The sequence below is a fragment of the Culicoides brevitarsis genome, chromosome 1, assembly GCF_036172545.1.
Source record: "Culicoides brevitarsis isolate CSIRO-B50_1 chromosome 1, AGI_CSIRO_Cbre_v1, whole genome shotgun sequence".
NCBI lineage: Eukaryota > Metazoa > Arthropoda > Insecta > Diptera > Ceratopogonidae > Culicoides > Culicoides brevitarsis.
The window spans coordinates 8,597,780-8,614,608 of record NC_087085.1 but is presented as its reverse complement, the minus strand read 5'-3'; the positions used below and the strand labels follow the sequence as shown (position 1 = coordinate 8,614,608).

Genomic DNA, 16,829 nt, shown 5'->3' with positions numbered 1-16,829 from the left:
GTGTCTTGTACAAGTCAAGTTAATTTTGATGCAAGTGTCAAGTTTTCTGTTCAATTCAAGTTTATTTTGGTCTGAAAGAAAAGTCACTGAGATTCCAAAAATCCCCATTTTCTGAATCAGAGTGACGCTCGAAGACATCCAAACGTAGCAAAATCGCGAGAAAACGTGCCCGCGATCGTCGTTCAAGTATTCGTAGTAGCAAAAACGTAGTCGCTAGTTTGTAGCTCCGTAAAATTAAGACGAAAAATTCCGACCAGCAGAAAGAAAGGAAAAAAAACTAGGTGTTTCCGATACATATCGCGAGAAAATTCAACTGAAAAGCGTCGTTTTCGTGTCGTTCAAGTGATTTCCGTGTGTGCGAAAGAAAGTAAATTCGGCAAAACTGGCGTCCAAAAATCAAGCTCGCACCTCACAATCGCAACCAGCCCGTTACAATCACCGAAATCAGTACATACAGCAGGAGCAGCAGCAGCAGCAGCAGCAACAACAACAAAAACAGAAAGCAGAAAAAATGAATGGACTGAGCTTCAGTGAGATTTGCTGCTTGTTTTGTTGCCCGCCCTGTCCCGGAAGGATCGCCTCAAAGTTGGCATTTTTGCCGCCCGAGACGACATACGACTTGAAAGCCGACGAAGAGGCATCCACAAAATACTCCCTTGTGCTAAACGAACGCGCGGACTGGCAATTCAGTGATAAGGAGAAGGAGTGCTTCGAGACTTTTTACGCTCGTTCGAGTCGTGGCAATCGCGTTGCCTGTCTTTTTGTGCGATGCAGCTTGAATGCAAGGTCAGACAACCGTTTTTTATTATTAATTTTCTTTATCTTCAACTTTTTTTTTCCTTTGTGTAAATAATAACGCTGCTTGGCGTGTCGTCGTCATACGTTCCATAGCGAGTTGTGACTTACTGCAAAATGATAAAAAAAATTATATCGCGCAAAGTTGAAGAATATTCATTCGCATACAGCCATTCCGACACATTTTCAAGACAATTATCGAGCGTTTTTCATGTCTTTTTTGCAAAATAAATGCCGATTCGTGTGCCGTTCTTTGTTCAAACACAATTTTAATTCAGCGCGCTGTACGGCGTGTCTCTCGTGGTACTTGACGAAGAAAATAATAAATTGAGGCGAACAAACATTACAGCAAAAAAATTGAAACAGTTACATATATCACACAATTAGTTCATTATTCTTCGTCTCTTCTCTCTTTACAACTTCGTCGAAGCAGCAAAATTAATAAAAATAAAAAAAAATTCGTCGATGTGCGTCTTTTGTGAATTATAAAAAGAAAAATCGATTCGAATCAATTAATAACACGATTTGGGCACCAATGTCAATGACTCGTCATTCACCTGTCGTCGTCGTCGCTGTTTCGTCAATTGTATCTATTTTGTGTGCGTAATAAATATAGATTCTCTTATCATTTATTGCAATGCAGTTGTTGGATGATGTTGTGTAAACCGCAAAATTCTGTCTTGATAAGATTTTCTTCCTATTTGATATCGCATGAGCACATTGTTGCAATTTTCAGTGCAGTGTATGGAACAATGGAATATTTTGAAATGGATAAATGAGAGTTATTTATGGGCAAAAAGGATTTTCCGTATGAGAAATTTTCGGAAGTTTAAGGAAAATTGGCAATGATTGTAATTTGAGAATTTTTTTTTTTGGTTTTACATTTTCTTCTAAATTTTTTTAATAAATTTCATAAAAAAATATTAATAAATGTTTTAAAATAAGGATGTTTTAAAATGCAAAACATAAAAAAAATTAAAAGTTTTTAAACAATAAATTTAAAAATAAAATGCGAAATATAAAAAAAATCGTTCGTTAAAATTAAATTAAGTATATTAAGTTAAATATAAATTTTAAAATTTTTTAAAATATATTTTTTTTTCATTTAAATTTTAATTTTTAAGAGACAAAATAAAGAAAAATTTAAATTTAAATTAAAAATTTTTTATTTTCAATAAAAATTATTTTTTATTTTATTTCTATTTTAAAAAAATCTAAATTTAAATTTTTCTGTAAAATTCTGTAAAATTTAAATAAAAATTAATAGTTTGATTTAATTACAATAAACATTGAAAAAAAATCAATTAAATAATAAATAAAAAAATAATTATTTAAAAAATAAAATAAATAAATTACAGAATATAATGTTACTTTTTTAACTCAAATTGATTTTTTTTTAATTATAAAAATAATTATTTTATAAAAAATTTAAGGGCGTTTATTTTTTTCGAAAATTATTTAAAATAAAGTTAATTCAAAATATTATGTCTCTCATAAAAATAAAAATTTAAAATTGATTTATAAAATTTTAAAATTAATTTTTATTTAAACCTTAATATTCTTTAAAATGAACATTTTTTTTATTGAACATAATTATTTAAATATTTTTATTTATTTTTTTTTTTTTTTTATTTAAATTAAAATTCCGAAAAAAATATTTTATTTAAAAAATTTAGAAAAAAAAACTTTAATTGTCTATCTCCTCTGAGAATTATTTTCAAAGCTCAATTAATTATCGGCAAAACTTTCAGCAATAATATCAAGTTGCTTACCTTGACCTGTCTTTATGCCTCTCGTAAAAATCTATTTTTATGCATATCCAACGTTGTCATAGGAATAAATTAAATTAAATGCATTTGCAGCAAAAACTCTTGCAAAAGTACATCATTAAATCAAGGGTTACAAACCATCACACGTGTGGTTTCTATGGTAACTTTTCTCATAAAAATCATGAATTTTTACTCAACATTAATTAAATTATACTGACAATTAATTATTTTTTTTTTATTTTTATTCATTGCACTTTGCATTTTGATGAAAAATTGAAACTTTTTTACAAACGTGACGTTTCATTGCAATTTTAAATTTAAATTTTTCCTTACAAAAATGACATGAAAACAACATTTTCTTACGACTTTTTGGTCCTGGCGTTGACTTACATTCGAAATTTTCTTCAGAGGAATCTCCTGAAGTCTCGCCTTCTTCTTTTTTACGCAAATTTTCTTTTTCCTTGTGAATTTTTTTGATATTTTGAATGAAATCGTGGCTCATCAATAATTGAATTTTGCAATGAACGCAAATATGGGTCTCATTTTTAGCTGAAATCTATTAAAAAAAATATTTTTATTAATTTTTCAAAAAATAATTAATTAATAAATTAAAAATAAATTAAAAAAATTAAAAAAAAATAATAAATTATTAAAATTAATACATATAATTAAAATATTTTCTTTAAAAAATTTTTTTCATTAAAAATATTATAATATCAAAATATGTTAAAAAAATATTTTTATTAAAAAATTATTATTTTATTAATTTTTTTTTTAATTAAATTATTTTTAATGAATTTTTTTTTTTTTAGAAATTATTTTAATTTAATTTTATTTTAATTTTTTTGTAAATTTTAAAATATTTTTTTTAATTTTTATTTTTAATTTTTTTTTTATTTTTAATTATATTATATTAATTATTATTTTGATAGAAAAATTATTTTTTAATAATATTTTTTTTTTATTTAATTTTTTAAAACTTACTTCAATTTGAAAAACTCCTTTAATAGCTTCAAAAATTGAATCTTTTTCATTTGAAATATTTAATAATCCAGACGTCTCCGCACAGAGCAAACACTTGTTGTTTATGTCACTCATTTCAATACACTGACTCATTGTCGTTCTCTTCGTCTGTCATCAGAGGCACAAGTTTTTATCATTATTTGGAAAAAAACAGATGTTTTTTTAAGTAATTGACAAAAAAAAATATTTTAAATTTTAATTATTTATTTATTTTTCTCAAAAATATGTTTCAAAATCATTTTTTTCTTATAATTCATTTTTCTCCGGGCACTGCAAGCATGTCTCACCAAGCAACTTTTGTTGTAAAATGCCCCGCTGCAGTCTTCACACACAAAATCGTAGACTTTCAAATGCTTAAATCGCACATGATTGTCCAAACTTTGTTTATTTGAGAATCCTTTTCGGCATGTTTCGCACTCAAACTTTGTATTTTTACATTTCTTCACTTTTTTCTTTGTTTCGTCTCGTTTTTACTTTTTTCTTGCACTTTTTCCGGCGATTTTTTCGCTTCGATGCCGTGACTTGTGAGTAAATCGTTGCAAATTTGGCGCATTTCTTCGGGACTGACAGCGAATTCCTTTAAAATGCTGTTGATGCGATTGCCGGCAGCGGATAAGGGCGTTTTGTGGGCATATTTTACCTTAATTGGGCACTCGGCGACTTGAACTAACTCGAAATTGGGAGGTTCTGTTTTGAGAAGCTCTGTTGTGATGACAGATTGATCGTTGAGGGACTGCTCGAGAATGGGCGGCGTGTCAAAAATTGAAGTATTTTGCGTTGACGACAGTTGAGGAGCAACTTGTTGCAAGGAATCGTACGATTCGTAAGCGAGATCTTCATTTTCGCTCTCAGATTCTGACGTTTCGCCTTCTTCTTTGTAGCGGGATCGTTCGGTGCTGCTTATTTCGTAAATTTCCATTGCTTCTTCTTTTTCGATCTCGTCCTCAAACACCTGTTCCTCTTTTACAAACACATTCTCGTCAGTTTCGCTGCTACTTTCGTGCAAATTACGTATTTCTTTGATGAAACTGTACGAATGAACGGTGTTTGATCTACATAGTTGGCATATTTCGTATGTATTTGTTGTTATCTGTCAAGGAAAAAAACGGAAATTGATTAAAATTTGTGAAATTTTGCGTTTTATGAAATAATTTTTACTTACATTGAATCCAAATAAATCTTCGATGGCTTCGAGTAAAAGTTCGTTGTTGGAAATGGGCTCCAATTCGTTGCTGAAAACGTTTTTCTTGTCGGTCAAGCACAAAAAGCATGTCTGAACACTCGGATGCATGTTGCGATAATGAACGAACATCAACGAAGGGAGTCAGTTTATATTTTGTTTTTTGTTTTGTTCTTGTTTCGCCAATAGAACTATGTAAGCCTTACATTGTAAGGGGATGAATGTGTGTCATTGCGCTATCTGCATATGGTGTCTAGATGATTAAAATTTGCAACAAAATGACGTCATGTAAAAACGGTTATGTTTTTGGCGCGAAAAAACCTAAAAATATTTTAAAATTATTTTTTTATTTAAATTTTTTATTTTATTCATTTAAAATTTTAAAATTATAAAAAAAATTAATTAGGTAATTTAAAAAAATATTTAAAAAAAAATGTAAAAAAAAATATTTTTTAAATAAATATTTAATTAATAATCAAAATATTTTTTTTTTAAATTTTACTTTTTTTAAATAATTATTTTTTAAAATTTTGTAATATTTTTTTTAATTAAAAATTAATTATTTGGCTTTTATTTGGCTTTTATTTGGCTTTTATAATTAATTATTCAATTCAGTTCAAAAATCAATTTAATTTCATTTTTTTTTTAATTTAATTTAAAAGTTTTTAATTTAGTTTAGTTTTATTTGTTTTAAAAATGCGAAATTTCAATTTTATGTAGTTAAAAAAATATTATAATTTTTCTATTTTGTTCGATTTCTATAACAAGGTACTTCCTAATATTTTGAAGGTTATTTTCTATATTTATCAGCCTTATTTATTAATTTTAAAATATGATTTGTCGTGTAAAAATTTTATTTTTTTTAAATAAATAAATAAAGTTTTATTTACAATAATTAAAAATAGTTGATTTTAATTAAGTAATATATTAAAAATTTACTTTTAATAAATTAATTTTTTTAAAAAATAATTAAAAATAAAAAATTGCCAAATTTAATCATAAAAAATTTAAGAAATTGAAAAAATTATGAAAATTCATACAAAATTTATTTTATAATTTTTAAAATTTAAATTTGTGAATATTTTGTTTAAATTTAAATTTTTTTAATAATTAAATTAATTAAAAATAAAAAAAGTTTTTAAAATTGAAATTATATTTTCTATTAGACAAAATTAAAAAAAATTTTTGAATTTAACGAAAATTATTAAAAATTCTTAAATTTATTAATTTTAAAATTTTTTAAAATAATTTAAAAAAAAATTAAAATTTAAAATTTAAATTTTAATTTAAAAAATTTTTTTTTTTCAAAATTTTTTTTTAATTATGAAAAATAAAATGGATTTTAATAACGTAATAAATTAATAATTATTTTAAATAAATTATTTTTAATAGTAAAATTTTAACAATAAATTCAAGAAATTGAACTTTGACAATCATATCAAATGACAAAAAAAAAGAAAATTCATTATTTTTTAAAATTAAAAATAACAAATTATTAATATTAAATTAAAAATAATTAAATTAAATTTTAAAATTTTTAAAAAAATATTTGTAATAACCCAAAACTTATTTAAAAAAAAATAATTAATTCTCCTTAAATTTCATAAATTTATTCAAATTTAAAAAAAAAATATTTTTTTCTTATTTAATTTTTGCTTCCTGAGCAATTTTTAACATGAGTATAAAAACTTGTTGAATAATTATATCCATTTCCACACTTTTGACAATTGAACCGATATCCCGGAAGATGATATTGATGCAAGTGACTCTTCAAATTATCCAACGAATTCGAAATTTTTCCACAAAACTGACATTCGTGCTCTTCCTTTTGCTTCTCCTTTCTCGGTTTCTGTCCACAAACATGATATCTCAAATTCGTTTCAGACACATACGCTCTCTTACAAACGCCACACACGTGATCAAATTGCTTCAAATGGTAAAATTTAATGTGATCCGTGAGATTTTTCTCTGTCCAAAATCGTTTCTTGCAAACGGTGCATTCGAATTTCTTGCTCTCGTACAGTTCTTGTCGCGTCATGTGCGTGTGCAAATGTTTTTTCATGTCCTTTTTGCAGCTAAAAGCTTTGAAGCATTTCTGGCAAAGTAAAGTTGAAGGTGGTTTATTACGTTGTCGCTCTTCCGCAGTCCAATGTTGCACTTTATGAAGTCGCAAATGATAAATACTCGAGAGAATTTTATCGCATTCGAGACATTTCACTCGCGCATCAGCCATTCGTCGGAATTTGGCGTGAATTACTTCGATATGCCGCTGAACATCGTGTTTGTCGAAGAATTTTTCGCCGCAATCGTGACATCCGAACTTTTTAAATTGCAATTGCTCCTCCAAAGTCATGTGATTTCGCATTTTATGACGTCTGAGTATCGATTCGAAATAAAAATTTGCCTCGCATTCGTCACATTGGTAGCGCGAAGTGACAATTTGCCCACTGGAAATGTCATAAACTTGCGACAAATCCCGATTTAACGAACGAGTATTGATGGCGTTGTGAAATTCCGTGTGAAATCGTGAAATATGATGTGCTAGTTGGTACTCCGTTGAACTCAAATGCCCGCATTCCTCGCAAATTTTCTTCTTTTTCAGATCCCGAATGTGATCTTTGAGCGAACTTTTCATCATCCCAAGATGAAATTTGATGTGATCGACCATAATTGGCTTAATTATCTCAATATCGCAGCATTTCACGCTAATTTTAACAATTCCATGCTGTTCAGTGAGATGCACCTCCAAATCGGCAAGCGACTCAAATTCCAACCCCGAACACAAATGACACTCGATTCCGTAGAAAATTTTGCACATTTCATCATCAGTCAACGATGGATTTTGCTTAATTGCCAACATTTTCTCGGCGAGACTCGTGAATCCCATCGCTACGATTTCGCTGCAGGCACTTGTCGTTGCCGTTGTTGATGAAATCCGAGAAATTCCCTTCGAAGTTGACGGAATTGGGTCTTGAGTTAAGTCAATTGCTGTTCGTGGCACGATAATTTCCTCGATTTCTGAGTCTGAGCTCTCTTCGCTGGTGCTCCATTCACGAATTGACGTCGTTGGAGCTCTTGCCCGCAAGGTTTTCAAGCGTTTTGGGGGCGTTTCTGTGACATTTTCTTCATTTTCGTACTGCGTTGTGCTCGTAACCAACGTGGCATTAGCATCACACTCGATAACCAACTCATTTTCGCGAAATTTGTCCTCATTGTCGTCCGATTCTGAGGTTTCGCCTTCCTCTTTGACACGTTTCAAGGGTATTTTTGGTGATTTTTTATCTGTGTCGCTTTCATCACTTGATTCTACGTCACTCGGAGGTTCCTCTTTCACTTGCGGTGTCTCGTCATCCGAACTCAATAAGTCAATTACGTCGTTGGATGTCGATTTAATCCATTCTCTTCGCCATTTTTGGTCGTTTTGCTTCATTTTTTTCACGTAAATGTACACATCGAGTAACTTTGCTTTGCATTCCATGCAAATTTTTGTCAGAGGATCGGATTTTGTAACCTAAAAAAATTTTTGCGTGAAATGTTTTGATAAATAAGCAATTTTAACACTTTTTAAGTTGCTTACCTTCCATCCGAAAATGTTTTTCATCGCTTTTACCGTAGTATCTGAGGGGTTTTCTGTCGGAATTTCATCCAATTTTTGTTTGAAGTCGCCTTTTTGTTCTGAAAGACAGAACCGGCATGTCTTGTTATTGAAATGCATTGTTTAGGAATGAGACGGAAGTTGTAAAAATTGTCTAAACCAGCGATTTACGTGCTCGTATTTAATTTTAAGAATGTGTTTGTGTTTTTATAGGGTGACGTTTCAATCTTACTGTTTTAAAACAAAAGAAATCATAATCAGCATAAAAAATTTATTTAAAGGCTGTTTTATTAAAATTTGAGCTTTTTATAATTTTTTTTTTTAAAAACTTCTAAAATGATGACATTAAATTATAATTTTTTTTAAATATTTTTTGGTTTGAAATTTTTGAAATTTAATTTTTTTTAATTAAATATTTGAGTTTAAATAATTAATTAAAATAATTTTTTATAAAAATAATAAGATAAAAATATTAAAAAACTATTAAAAAAAAAAAATTTAATAAATTAATATAAAATAAATTCAAAAAAATTAAAAAAATTAAAAATTTTATTTTTTTTAAAATTTAAAAAATAAATATTAAATATGTAATTAAAAGTTTTTAATTTTTTAAATTCATTTTTTTTAAATTCAGAATTTAATTTTAAAGAATTAAAAAAATTCGAAATAAAAAAATAAAACAATTTGTTAAAATTAATTAGGAAAATATTTAAATTAAATTCAAATAATTTAAAAAAAATATTACCTATTAAATAATTAAAAATTTCATTAAAAAAATAATTTATAAAATAAAAATAAATAAAATTAAAGTTTCAAAAAAATAAATTATTTAATTAATTAGAAAATCAATGAAAAGAAAAAAAAATAATAAAGTTTAATTTAATTTTAAATTCTATCTTTACAGATTCACAATCCTCTTTTCACATGGCAACGCCGTGGATTTGGGCCAAATGACGAGTTTCTTCATCGGACTCGGACAACGAATCAATTGCAATATTTTTAGTTATGATTATTCCGGTTATGGCATGAGCACAGGCAAGCCAAGCGAGAAGAATTTATATGCAGATATCGATGCTGCTTGGCACGCATTGCGAACTCAATATGGCATTAGTCCTGAAAATATCATCTTGTACGGTCAAAGTATTGGAACAGTTCCCACAGTTGATCTCGCTAGCAGGTAAGAAATTGAAAAAAAAAATTAAAAAAATTTTTCTAAATTTTTTTTTTTAGATATGAAGTTGGTGCAGTAATTCTTCACTCTCCATTAATGTCGGGAATGAGAGTTGCTTTTCCCGCTACTCGTCGAACGTGGTTCTTTGATGCATTCCCAAGGTATGAAAAAAAAATTTTTACAAGAAAAAAATAAAATTAAAAAAAAATTAATATTTTTTATAAAAAAAAATAACATTTTTTATAAAAAAAAAATAAAATAATTATTTTTAATCAAAAAAATTTAAATTAATATTTTTTATAAAAAAAAAAAAATTAAATTTAATATTTTTATAAAAAAAAATTATAGTTAACATTTTTTAATAGAAAAAAAATTGAAATTAATATTTATTTACAAAAATTTACAAAATTTTTGTAAAGATGGAAATCATCTTTAGAATGAATATTTATTCAATTTTAGCTTTGAAATCCATCAATTTTAATTTTCAGAATAATAATTTATTATTATTTTACAAAAATATTAATTTTAATTTTTTTTTATAAAAAATTAATATTAATTAATTTTTTTTTTTGCAGCATTGATAAAGTCCCGAAAGTAACAAGTCCCGTATTGGTAATTCACGGCACCGAAGACGAAGTAATCGATTTTTCGCACGGTTTGACAATCTATGAAAAGTGCCCGCGTGCCGTTGAACCATTGTGGGTCGAAGGCGCTGGGCACAACGACGTCGAGATGTACAGCCAGTATTTAGAGAGACTGAAGCAATTTGTTTCCGTCGAACTAGTCAACTGACAAAAAAAGAAAGCAAACAGCGGCGGCGGCGGAGGAGGCGGAGCGGAAAACAGCACGAGCAAAGCGGCAAAAAACGACAAATCCGACAAGAAAGATGCCAACGATAAAAAGGAGAAAAGTGACGACGATTGTTCGATGGATCTGATAAATGGCTCGATCACGATTAGTTCGCACAATTCCGAGGATAGTCCAAGTACAAAGGGTGCCGCTGACCTTTAGCAGTTATGGATGGCGCAAGATACCACACCAAAAACGTCGTCGACGTCAATTCGACGTCTTGCGCCACACTCCCCCTTGCTAAATTTGCCGATTACGAAGACAATTGCCGCCGCTCGTGCTGCCCAACAACATTCCTCATCAACAAAAAATAACTTTGCATCGTTGCCTCCTCCGAAAATTATCACAACCACCGATCCTCACGCGAACAAAAATCACCTTGAGCCCGAAACAGATGCCGAATTGGCAACCACTAACGTGCACGGATACATCGCATGTTCCTCCGTCAACAACGCCATCGAGATAAACTTGAGATTTCCAAAGTGCAAATGCCCCGCAGTCGTCATAAATGGCGAAACGCCCAAAAAATCCACTGCGGAAGCCGACGAAGAAATTAAAACCAAGATCATCAACTTTGATCGCAATAATTTGTGTAATATTGTCAATAACTTAGATATTAATACGTGTACAAAATGTAGTATATCATTAGATGTTAAGCGACTACTGACGCGAATTTTCAGTAATCCCGCATTGAACAGTGATAACTTGAACGGTAGTTGTTTGGGCGATGGCGCAAGTCTCTTATCGGCCTCCATCTCGCCCCGACTTTCGGAAAGTAACGTCTCAAATACCGCCGAGCACGACGATTTCATCATTTTTAACTTGAACAAGCAAAATCACGGCGCGAAACGTCATTCAGCTGACAAACGATCGACCGGCACGCAACACGAACCAGACAACAGAAGCCCCAATAGTCGAGGCAGCAGCAAAAATAAAGAAGTTTATGTCATCACGGACGAGTTTAAGAAGAAATGCACTGAACATCACATCATCGTGAAACGCAACGCAGCGAATAAAGCGAAGAAAAAGCCATTTTCACGTTCCTTGGAGAATTTATCCACTCCTGAAGTGCAAAGACGCGAATTTGTAGCCGCCTCAAATGCTTCAGCGGTCAAATGTGATCTCGATTTGACCCAAAATTCATCTCAAAACGTCGCAAATGGCTCCAATCCAAAGAGAAACGGCAAAATTAGTGAGACAAAAACGCGTTCAAAGTCCGTGGATGACATCAGTACATCATCTAACGAAGTTCTCGAGGGCGTCGATTCAGTCGAACTCATTTTCATCAGCGACGAGTTCCTTAACAAGTCGAATAAAGAAGAGCCGGAAGTGATTATCGTTGATCCATCGCCGAGACCAACTCCTTCGCCCAATTCTCAATCAGGCGATGAAAAACTTTCAAAACCATCTTCGCGTAAATCCTCACAAAAATCCGATAAAAGCCCGAAAGACAAGAAATTGTACGTAATTTCCGACGATTACAAGAAACGATCGTTAAATAATACGGTAATTGTGGTGAAACAACGCGAAACGAAGAAATCCAAGGCTGCGACGACAAAAACGAGCGGCAACTCTGATGTTAATAATGCTAAAAATGTCGATGAAAAACTTGCGTTGAACCTCAAGAAGACAACAACTACCAATTCAAATACTTTTCTGACTTATGAAGAACCTTTTTCGCCCATTTATGACCTGGAGGATAAGGAAATACCCTAAATTTGCAGTAAAAATGCTCTGAATCTCCGTTTTTTTGAACAAAAATATTTTTAAATTTTTTTCCCGTGTGTGAAATTATTTGATGATGTTCCAATCAAATTAGCAGTTGATAAAAAAAATAATGAAATACAAAAAAAAAATAGTTAATAGCCAATTTTAACATTTTTTTAGCAATACGCATTTTTTTATAAAATACCATATTAGAGCAATCGAGAACAAAAATTCGCCAAAAAAGTAAAAAATTAAATAATTGTGAGACCAACCAAGCAATTTGTCCAAAAAAAAACTGAGAAAAGACTTGAAACAATCAAAAGCCTTATTAATTACATCAACATTTATCTTAGAAATGATAACGAAGAAATAGTTTCTTATGATTGACTCTCTATCTCTTTTTTCTATTTTTTTCCTGTAAAACGAAAACATGCGGAACAAAATAAAATAGAAATAAAGAGTATCAGGGATATTTTAGAAAAAAAAAATCTTGCTTGAATTGAACGCTCAATCTAGAAAACTGCTCATTATCAACGATTTTCGCATTTAAATTTCCTTCTTTTTCGTTCTTCCCTCTTCGCATTTAACATTTGATCGTATTTTATACCTACCTATAATAAAAAAAAATAATAATAAAAAAATATCCCATTTATACATGAAACATATTATTAAACATTTAATCATTAAAAAAATTGTGGAAGAAACATTTTCGAGTCAAAATGACGACGAAAAATGTAAAAAAAAATTTAGAAAAAAAAAAATCAAAAAATATATGAAAATTTGAGTGAAAGATTAAATATTCGTCATGCACGTGTAGGTAACTAAATAACGGAAGAAGAATTAGATAAATAAAATATTATCATAAATCTTTATAATATTTAATACTATACTATAATAAATGAAAACTGATAATAAAATTGGAAATTGTGAAGAAATTTTTTGATAAGAACTGCAAAAATAAATATTTAAAAATAAATAATTAATTATAAAATTGATGAAAGGAACAAAGAACATTAAATAATAATAATAAAATTTATACAAATTAAATATATTTATTCGATTTTAATTATATAAAAATATATGATTTTTTATTATATATAATAATAATACATTATATATAATTTATTATATATACAAAATATATAATATATTAAAAAATTTAAAAGTATTAAAATTTCATATATACAATATATTTAAAAATATATATTTTTATGTTTAATATCGAATAAATAATTTAATTTGTATAAAAAATAATAATTAAAAAAATATACATTCAATATTATTCATGCATAAAATAAAAAAAAACTAAATAATAATAATTTAAAAAAAAATTCATGCAGTTTTAACATTTTTTATTAATTATTATTAAAAAATATACAATAATAATAATATTAAACATTTATATACATACATATAAAAATAAACGTCATGTCATGTCATTGTATATGTACTTTTTATATTAAAATATCATCATGTTAGTCGAACATACATAACATATATAAAAAAAACACAAATCATATTAATATTAATATTATAATCTCTAAATGTCAAAATTGTATAAAAAATAATTTTTTCTTCAATTTAATTTAAATTAATTTTTTTTATGAAAAAATTGCACTTTTCTTCCATTTTTCACCTTTTATCATTACACTAAAATTTTTGTTATATTTCATATTTTAAATTTTTAAGTAAATATTTTGAGTGATTTTGATTTTTTTTAATTTCAAGTTAGTTTGTAAGTCTCTCTTCCTCCCTTTATAGTTAAAAATAATAATGAAAATATAATAAAATTTTAAATTACGTATTTTTGGTACATCATTATTATTATCGCAACACATAAAATAAAAAAAAAACAAAACAAAAAATAATAATCAGCTATCAAGAGATATATCTATTGAATTTATTATAAATCATGTTATTTAGACTACGTTCCATACATAGGACCATAAATTAAGGATTTTTTGTATAATGTTAAGAATTTTTCAGTTTTATCATTAATGATATTGAATTTAGTTATAAATAATTTTATTATTATAAAAAAATGGAATAAGTATAACTTTTTTGTCAAATCAAACTTATTTTAATAATATTATATATATAAAAAATATTCAAGTTATGTTACATTAAACGGAAGAGTATGATTATATTTAGGTAATTCTTATTATTATAATGAATAAAAATAAAGATATTGTCAAAAATATAAAAAAAATCAATTGTTATAATTTTCAATCTCCACAAAATTCTCATTATCTAAGATTTTAAATCTATTTTTGCGGAAATTCACCAAGTCATCCAAGTAACGATGATAACTCACTTTATGCATTTTCGTGATAACTGGTTTAATGGGTTCAATTTCAGCAGTTTTTGCCAAATCATCGTAATAACTGCATTGATTCTCGCCCATTAAGTGAGCTTGACGTTTTTTGTATCCCTTGGCGAAACGAGCTTGCATGTCTTTTTCCGTATCGGCGAGCATTTCTTCCTTCGAGGGCATTTCCTTGGCACCTGTGATGAATTTGAGAGCAAAACGAACCTAAAAATAACAAAACGAAAATTAAAAGATTTCAATTTTTATCGCAACAAGTGACGAACTTACTTGTAAATCGAACATTTGTGAGGCACATACAAAAGTTGGTAAGCCAATGAATGCCATTGTCGGGTAATTAATATTGATGCAGTGCTTATAAAGGGGAGTTACATAATTGTCGTCGACGTAAATGCCAGCGTCAACGCTCAAGAATGGAAATGTGTATTGATAACCTGAAATTAATTATTATTTTAGTTGAATAAATTTTATTTTCGGTTTCAAAAAGAAAATAAAATTAATTTGTTTATAAATTAAATATAATTTTTTTGAGTCAAAAAATAACTTTTAAATTTAATTTATCATAAAAATCATAAATATTTTTAAATTTTGTCAAAAAAATTTTTTCTCTTAATTTTTAAAATTTTACATGCTCAGCAAAAATAATTTATGAATAAATTTTATATATTTATATTTTTTTAAAATTATTTTTAGATAGAATTTTATTATTTTTAAATAAATTTAATAAAGTTAAAGCGAATTTTCACGATGAAAATATTTTTTTAAAATTTAATATTATTCATGACTATTTTTTTATAATTTTAAATATTATTTTTAAAGAAATTAATTAAATTTTTAAATGGTTAAGGCATATTTTCATATAAAAATATTTTTAAAAAATTATATTTTTTATAAATTGAAAAAGTAAAAAAAATTTTAAATTTTTTGTTCAAAATAAATATTCAAAAAATAATAAAAAAATTAATTAAATAATAAAAATCTAATTGAAAAATTTTTAAAACGATAAAATAAAACTTACCTGTGCAATATAAAACGACGCTAAATTCCTCAAAGCTTCCATCATTGAAATAAACTCCATTTTCCGTCATCGACGTGACATCAGGCTTCTGCGTAACATTCGACGGAAACACTGTCTTTGGCGGCTCCTTCAAATGATGACTCAAAGTTACTCGTTTCGCGACTTTTCCAACTTCATACGCCAAATCCATGCCACTTGGGCCTGCTCCAATAACCAAAACTGTCTCTCCCTCATATGGATCAGGACATCGATAATCATGACTATGAACTTGTCTTCCTTTGAATTTTTTGTGTCCTGGATAATTTGGATACGCAGGCGTATGATAATGCCCGTTACACACGAAAACCGCATCAAAAATCAACGTCATGAGTTTATCATTCGGCAAATCCCTGACAATTATCTCCCATTTGGTTTCTTCGACGGGACGAACGCGGATCACGTGATGCTCTAATTTGATGCGTTGCTTGACGTTAAAAGTTTCCGCGTATAAATTGAGGAATTTGCACATGTCTTCCGCTGGGATGTATGAACGATCTTGCTCAGGAATTGGGAAGTCAGGATATCCCATAATTTCTTTGGGTAAATTTGTGTGAAGACCTTTGTACATGCTGCTGTGAACGTCGATGCCGTATTCGTTTTTGCCAATGCTGTCGGTGTAAACCCACGTGCCTCCGAGAGCTTTTGCTTGCTCGAAAACTGTGACGTTGCATCCGGCGGCGAGAGCATGTTTGGCAGCTGATAAGCCGGCAGTTCCTGCGCCAATTACCGCAATGTTCATAAGTCGCATTTTTTTTGTTTGTTTAACTGAAAAATGAAGAGAAATATTTTTTAATTAAAATTGAATAAAATTTAAAAATTATTAAAATTTAATTAAATAATAAATTTTATTAAAAAAAAAAAATAATAAAATTTTCAATAATTTTAATTAATTTATTCAAAATTTTTATTTTATTTAAAATATTAAAGTAAAAAAAAAAATATTTTTAATTTATTTATTTATTTTTTTTTTTTGAATTAAAAGTTTTAAGTTAGAAATTTTACATTTTAAATTAAATTAAATTTTAAAATAATTTTATGTGAATTTATCAAATTATTTTTTTTATAAAATTTTAATTTGTTGCTACTTCAGCGTTAAAATCTTCACTGAAGAAATTTAATTTGTTTATGGCTTTATATATTTACTCATACAGATAATCCTCGCAAAATCTCACAAGGTCAACTATTTAAATGATTTCATATAAAAATTTCTAGAATAGAGAGCTCTCGAAGCGAAATGATTAAAATTCATGAATTAATATTTATTTTATTTTTTTAGCCCTAATATGCTTTTAAAATAGAAATTTCGAGTATTTTCGTGTATTCATTTTTTTTTAAACTAAAAAAATATAATAAAAAA

General features: G+C 27.9%; 4 protein-coding genes across 4 annotated transcripts; 2 read left to right on the top strand and 2 right to left on the bottom strand.

The window, feature by feature from the left end:
* Positions 1-433: 433 nt before the first annotated feature.
* Positions 434-10,503, top strand: LOC134826894 (alpha/beta hydrolase domain-containing protein 17B). Its single transcript, XM_063839398.1, has 4 exons — positions 434-786; positions 9,267-9,539; positions 9,593-9,694; positions 10,109-10,503. Exons 1-4 carry the CDS (start codon positions 512-514, stop codon positions 10,323-10,325), a joined length of 867 nt encoding a protein of 288 aa, XP_063695468.1. The 5' UTR covers positions 434-511; the 3' UTR covers positions 10,326-10,503.
* Positions 6,339-8,482, bottom strand: LOC134827973 (zinc finger protein 235-like). Its single transcript, XM_063840889.1, has 2 exons — positions 8,345-8,482; positions 6,339-8,278 (listed from the first exon to the last, which is right to left on the bottom strand). The coding sequence occupies exons 1-2, from the start codon at positions 8,480-8,482 to the stop codon at positions 6,413-6,415; spliced, it is 2,004 nt and encodes a 667-aa protein (XP_063696959.1). The 3' UTR covers positions 6,339-6,412.
* A 40-nt stretch (positions 10,504-10,543) lies between the features above and the next one.
* LOC134838331 (uncharacterized) lies at positions 10,544-12,693 on the top strand. The gene has a single exon (XM_063853878.1). The coding sequence runs from the start codon at positions 10,554-10,556 to the stop codon at positions 12,096-12,098; it is 1,545 nt and encodes a 514-aa protein (XP_063709948.1). The 5' UTR covers positions 10,544-10,553; the 3' UTR covers positions 12,099-12,693.
* Positions 12,694-14,022: 1,329 nt separating this feature from the next.
* Positions 14,023-16,220, bottom strand: LOC134838321 (senecionine N-oxygenase). The gene is made up of 3 exons (XM_063853828.1): positions 15,434-16,220; positions 14,686-14,849; positions 14,023-14,622 (listed from the first exon to the last, which is right to left on the bottom strand). The coding sequence occupies exons 1-3, from the start codon at positions 16,218-16,220 to the stop codon at positions 14,299-14,301; spliced, it is 1,275 nt and encodes a 424-aa protein (XP_063709898.1). The 3' UTR covers positions 14,023-14,298.
* Positions 16,221-16,829: the final 609 nt, after the last annotated feature.

Bases quoted from the DNA above. Each gene is read 5' to 3' on its own strand.
- LOC134827973 (XM_063840889.1), bottom strand. From the start codon at position 8,482: ATGCATTTCAATAACAAGACATGCCGGTTCTGTCTTTCAGAACAAAAA. The intron at 8,279-8,344 runs GTAAGCAACTTA...AAATTTTTTTAG, and splicing joins AAAACATTTTCGGATGGAAG to GTTACAAAATCCGATCCTCT.
- LOC134838331 (XM_063853878.1), top strand. From the start codon at position 10,554: ATGGCGCAAGATACCACACCAAAAACGTCGTCGACGTCAATTCGACGT.
- LOC134838321 (XM_063853828.1), bottom strand. From the start codon at position 16,220: ATGCGACTTATGAACATTGCGGTAATTGGCGCAGGAACTGCCGGCTTA. The intron at 14,850-15,433 runs GTAAGTTTTATT...AATTAATTTCAG, and splicing joins CGTCGTTTTATATTGCACAG to GTTATCAATACACATTTCCA. The intron at 14,623-14,685 runs GTAAGTTCGTCA...TGTTATTTTTAG, and splicing joins CACAAATGTTCGATTTACAA to GTTCGTTTTGCTCTCAAATT.
- LOC134826894 (XM_063839398.1), top strand. From the start codon at position 512: ATGAATGGACTGAGCTTCAGTGAGATTTGCTGCTTGTTTTGTTGCCCG. The intron at 787-9,266 runs GTCAGACAACCG...CTATCTTTACAG, and splicing joins CGATGCAGCTTGAATGCAAG to ATTCACAATCCTCTTTTCAC. The intron at 9,540-9,592 runs GTAAGAAATTGA...TTTTTTTTTTAG, and splicing joins ACAGTTGATCTCGCTAGCAG to ATATGAAGTTGGTGCAGTAA.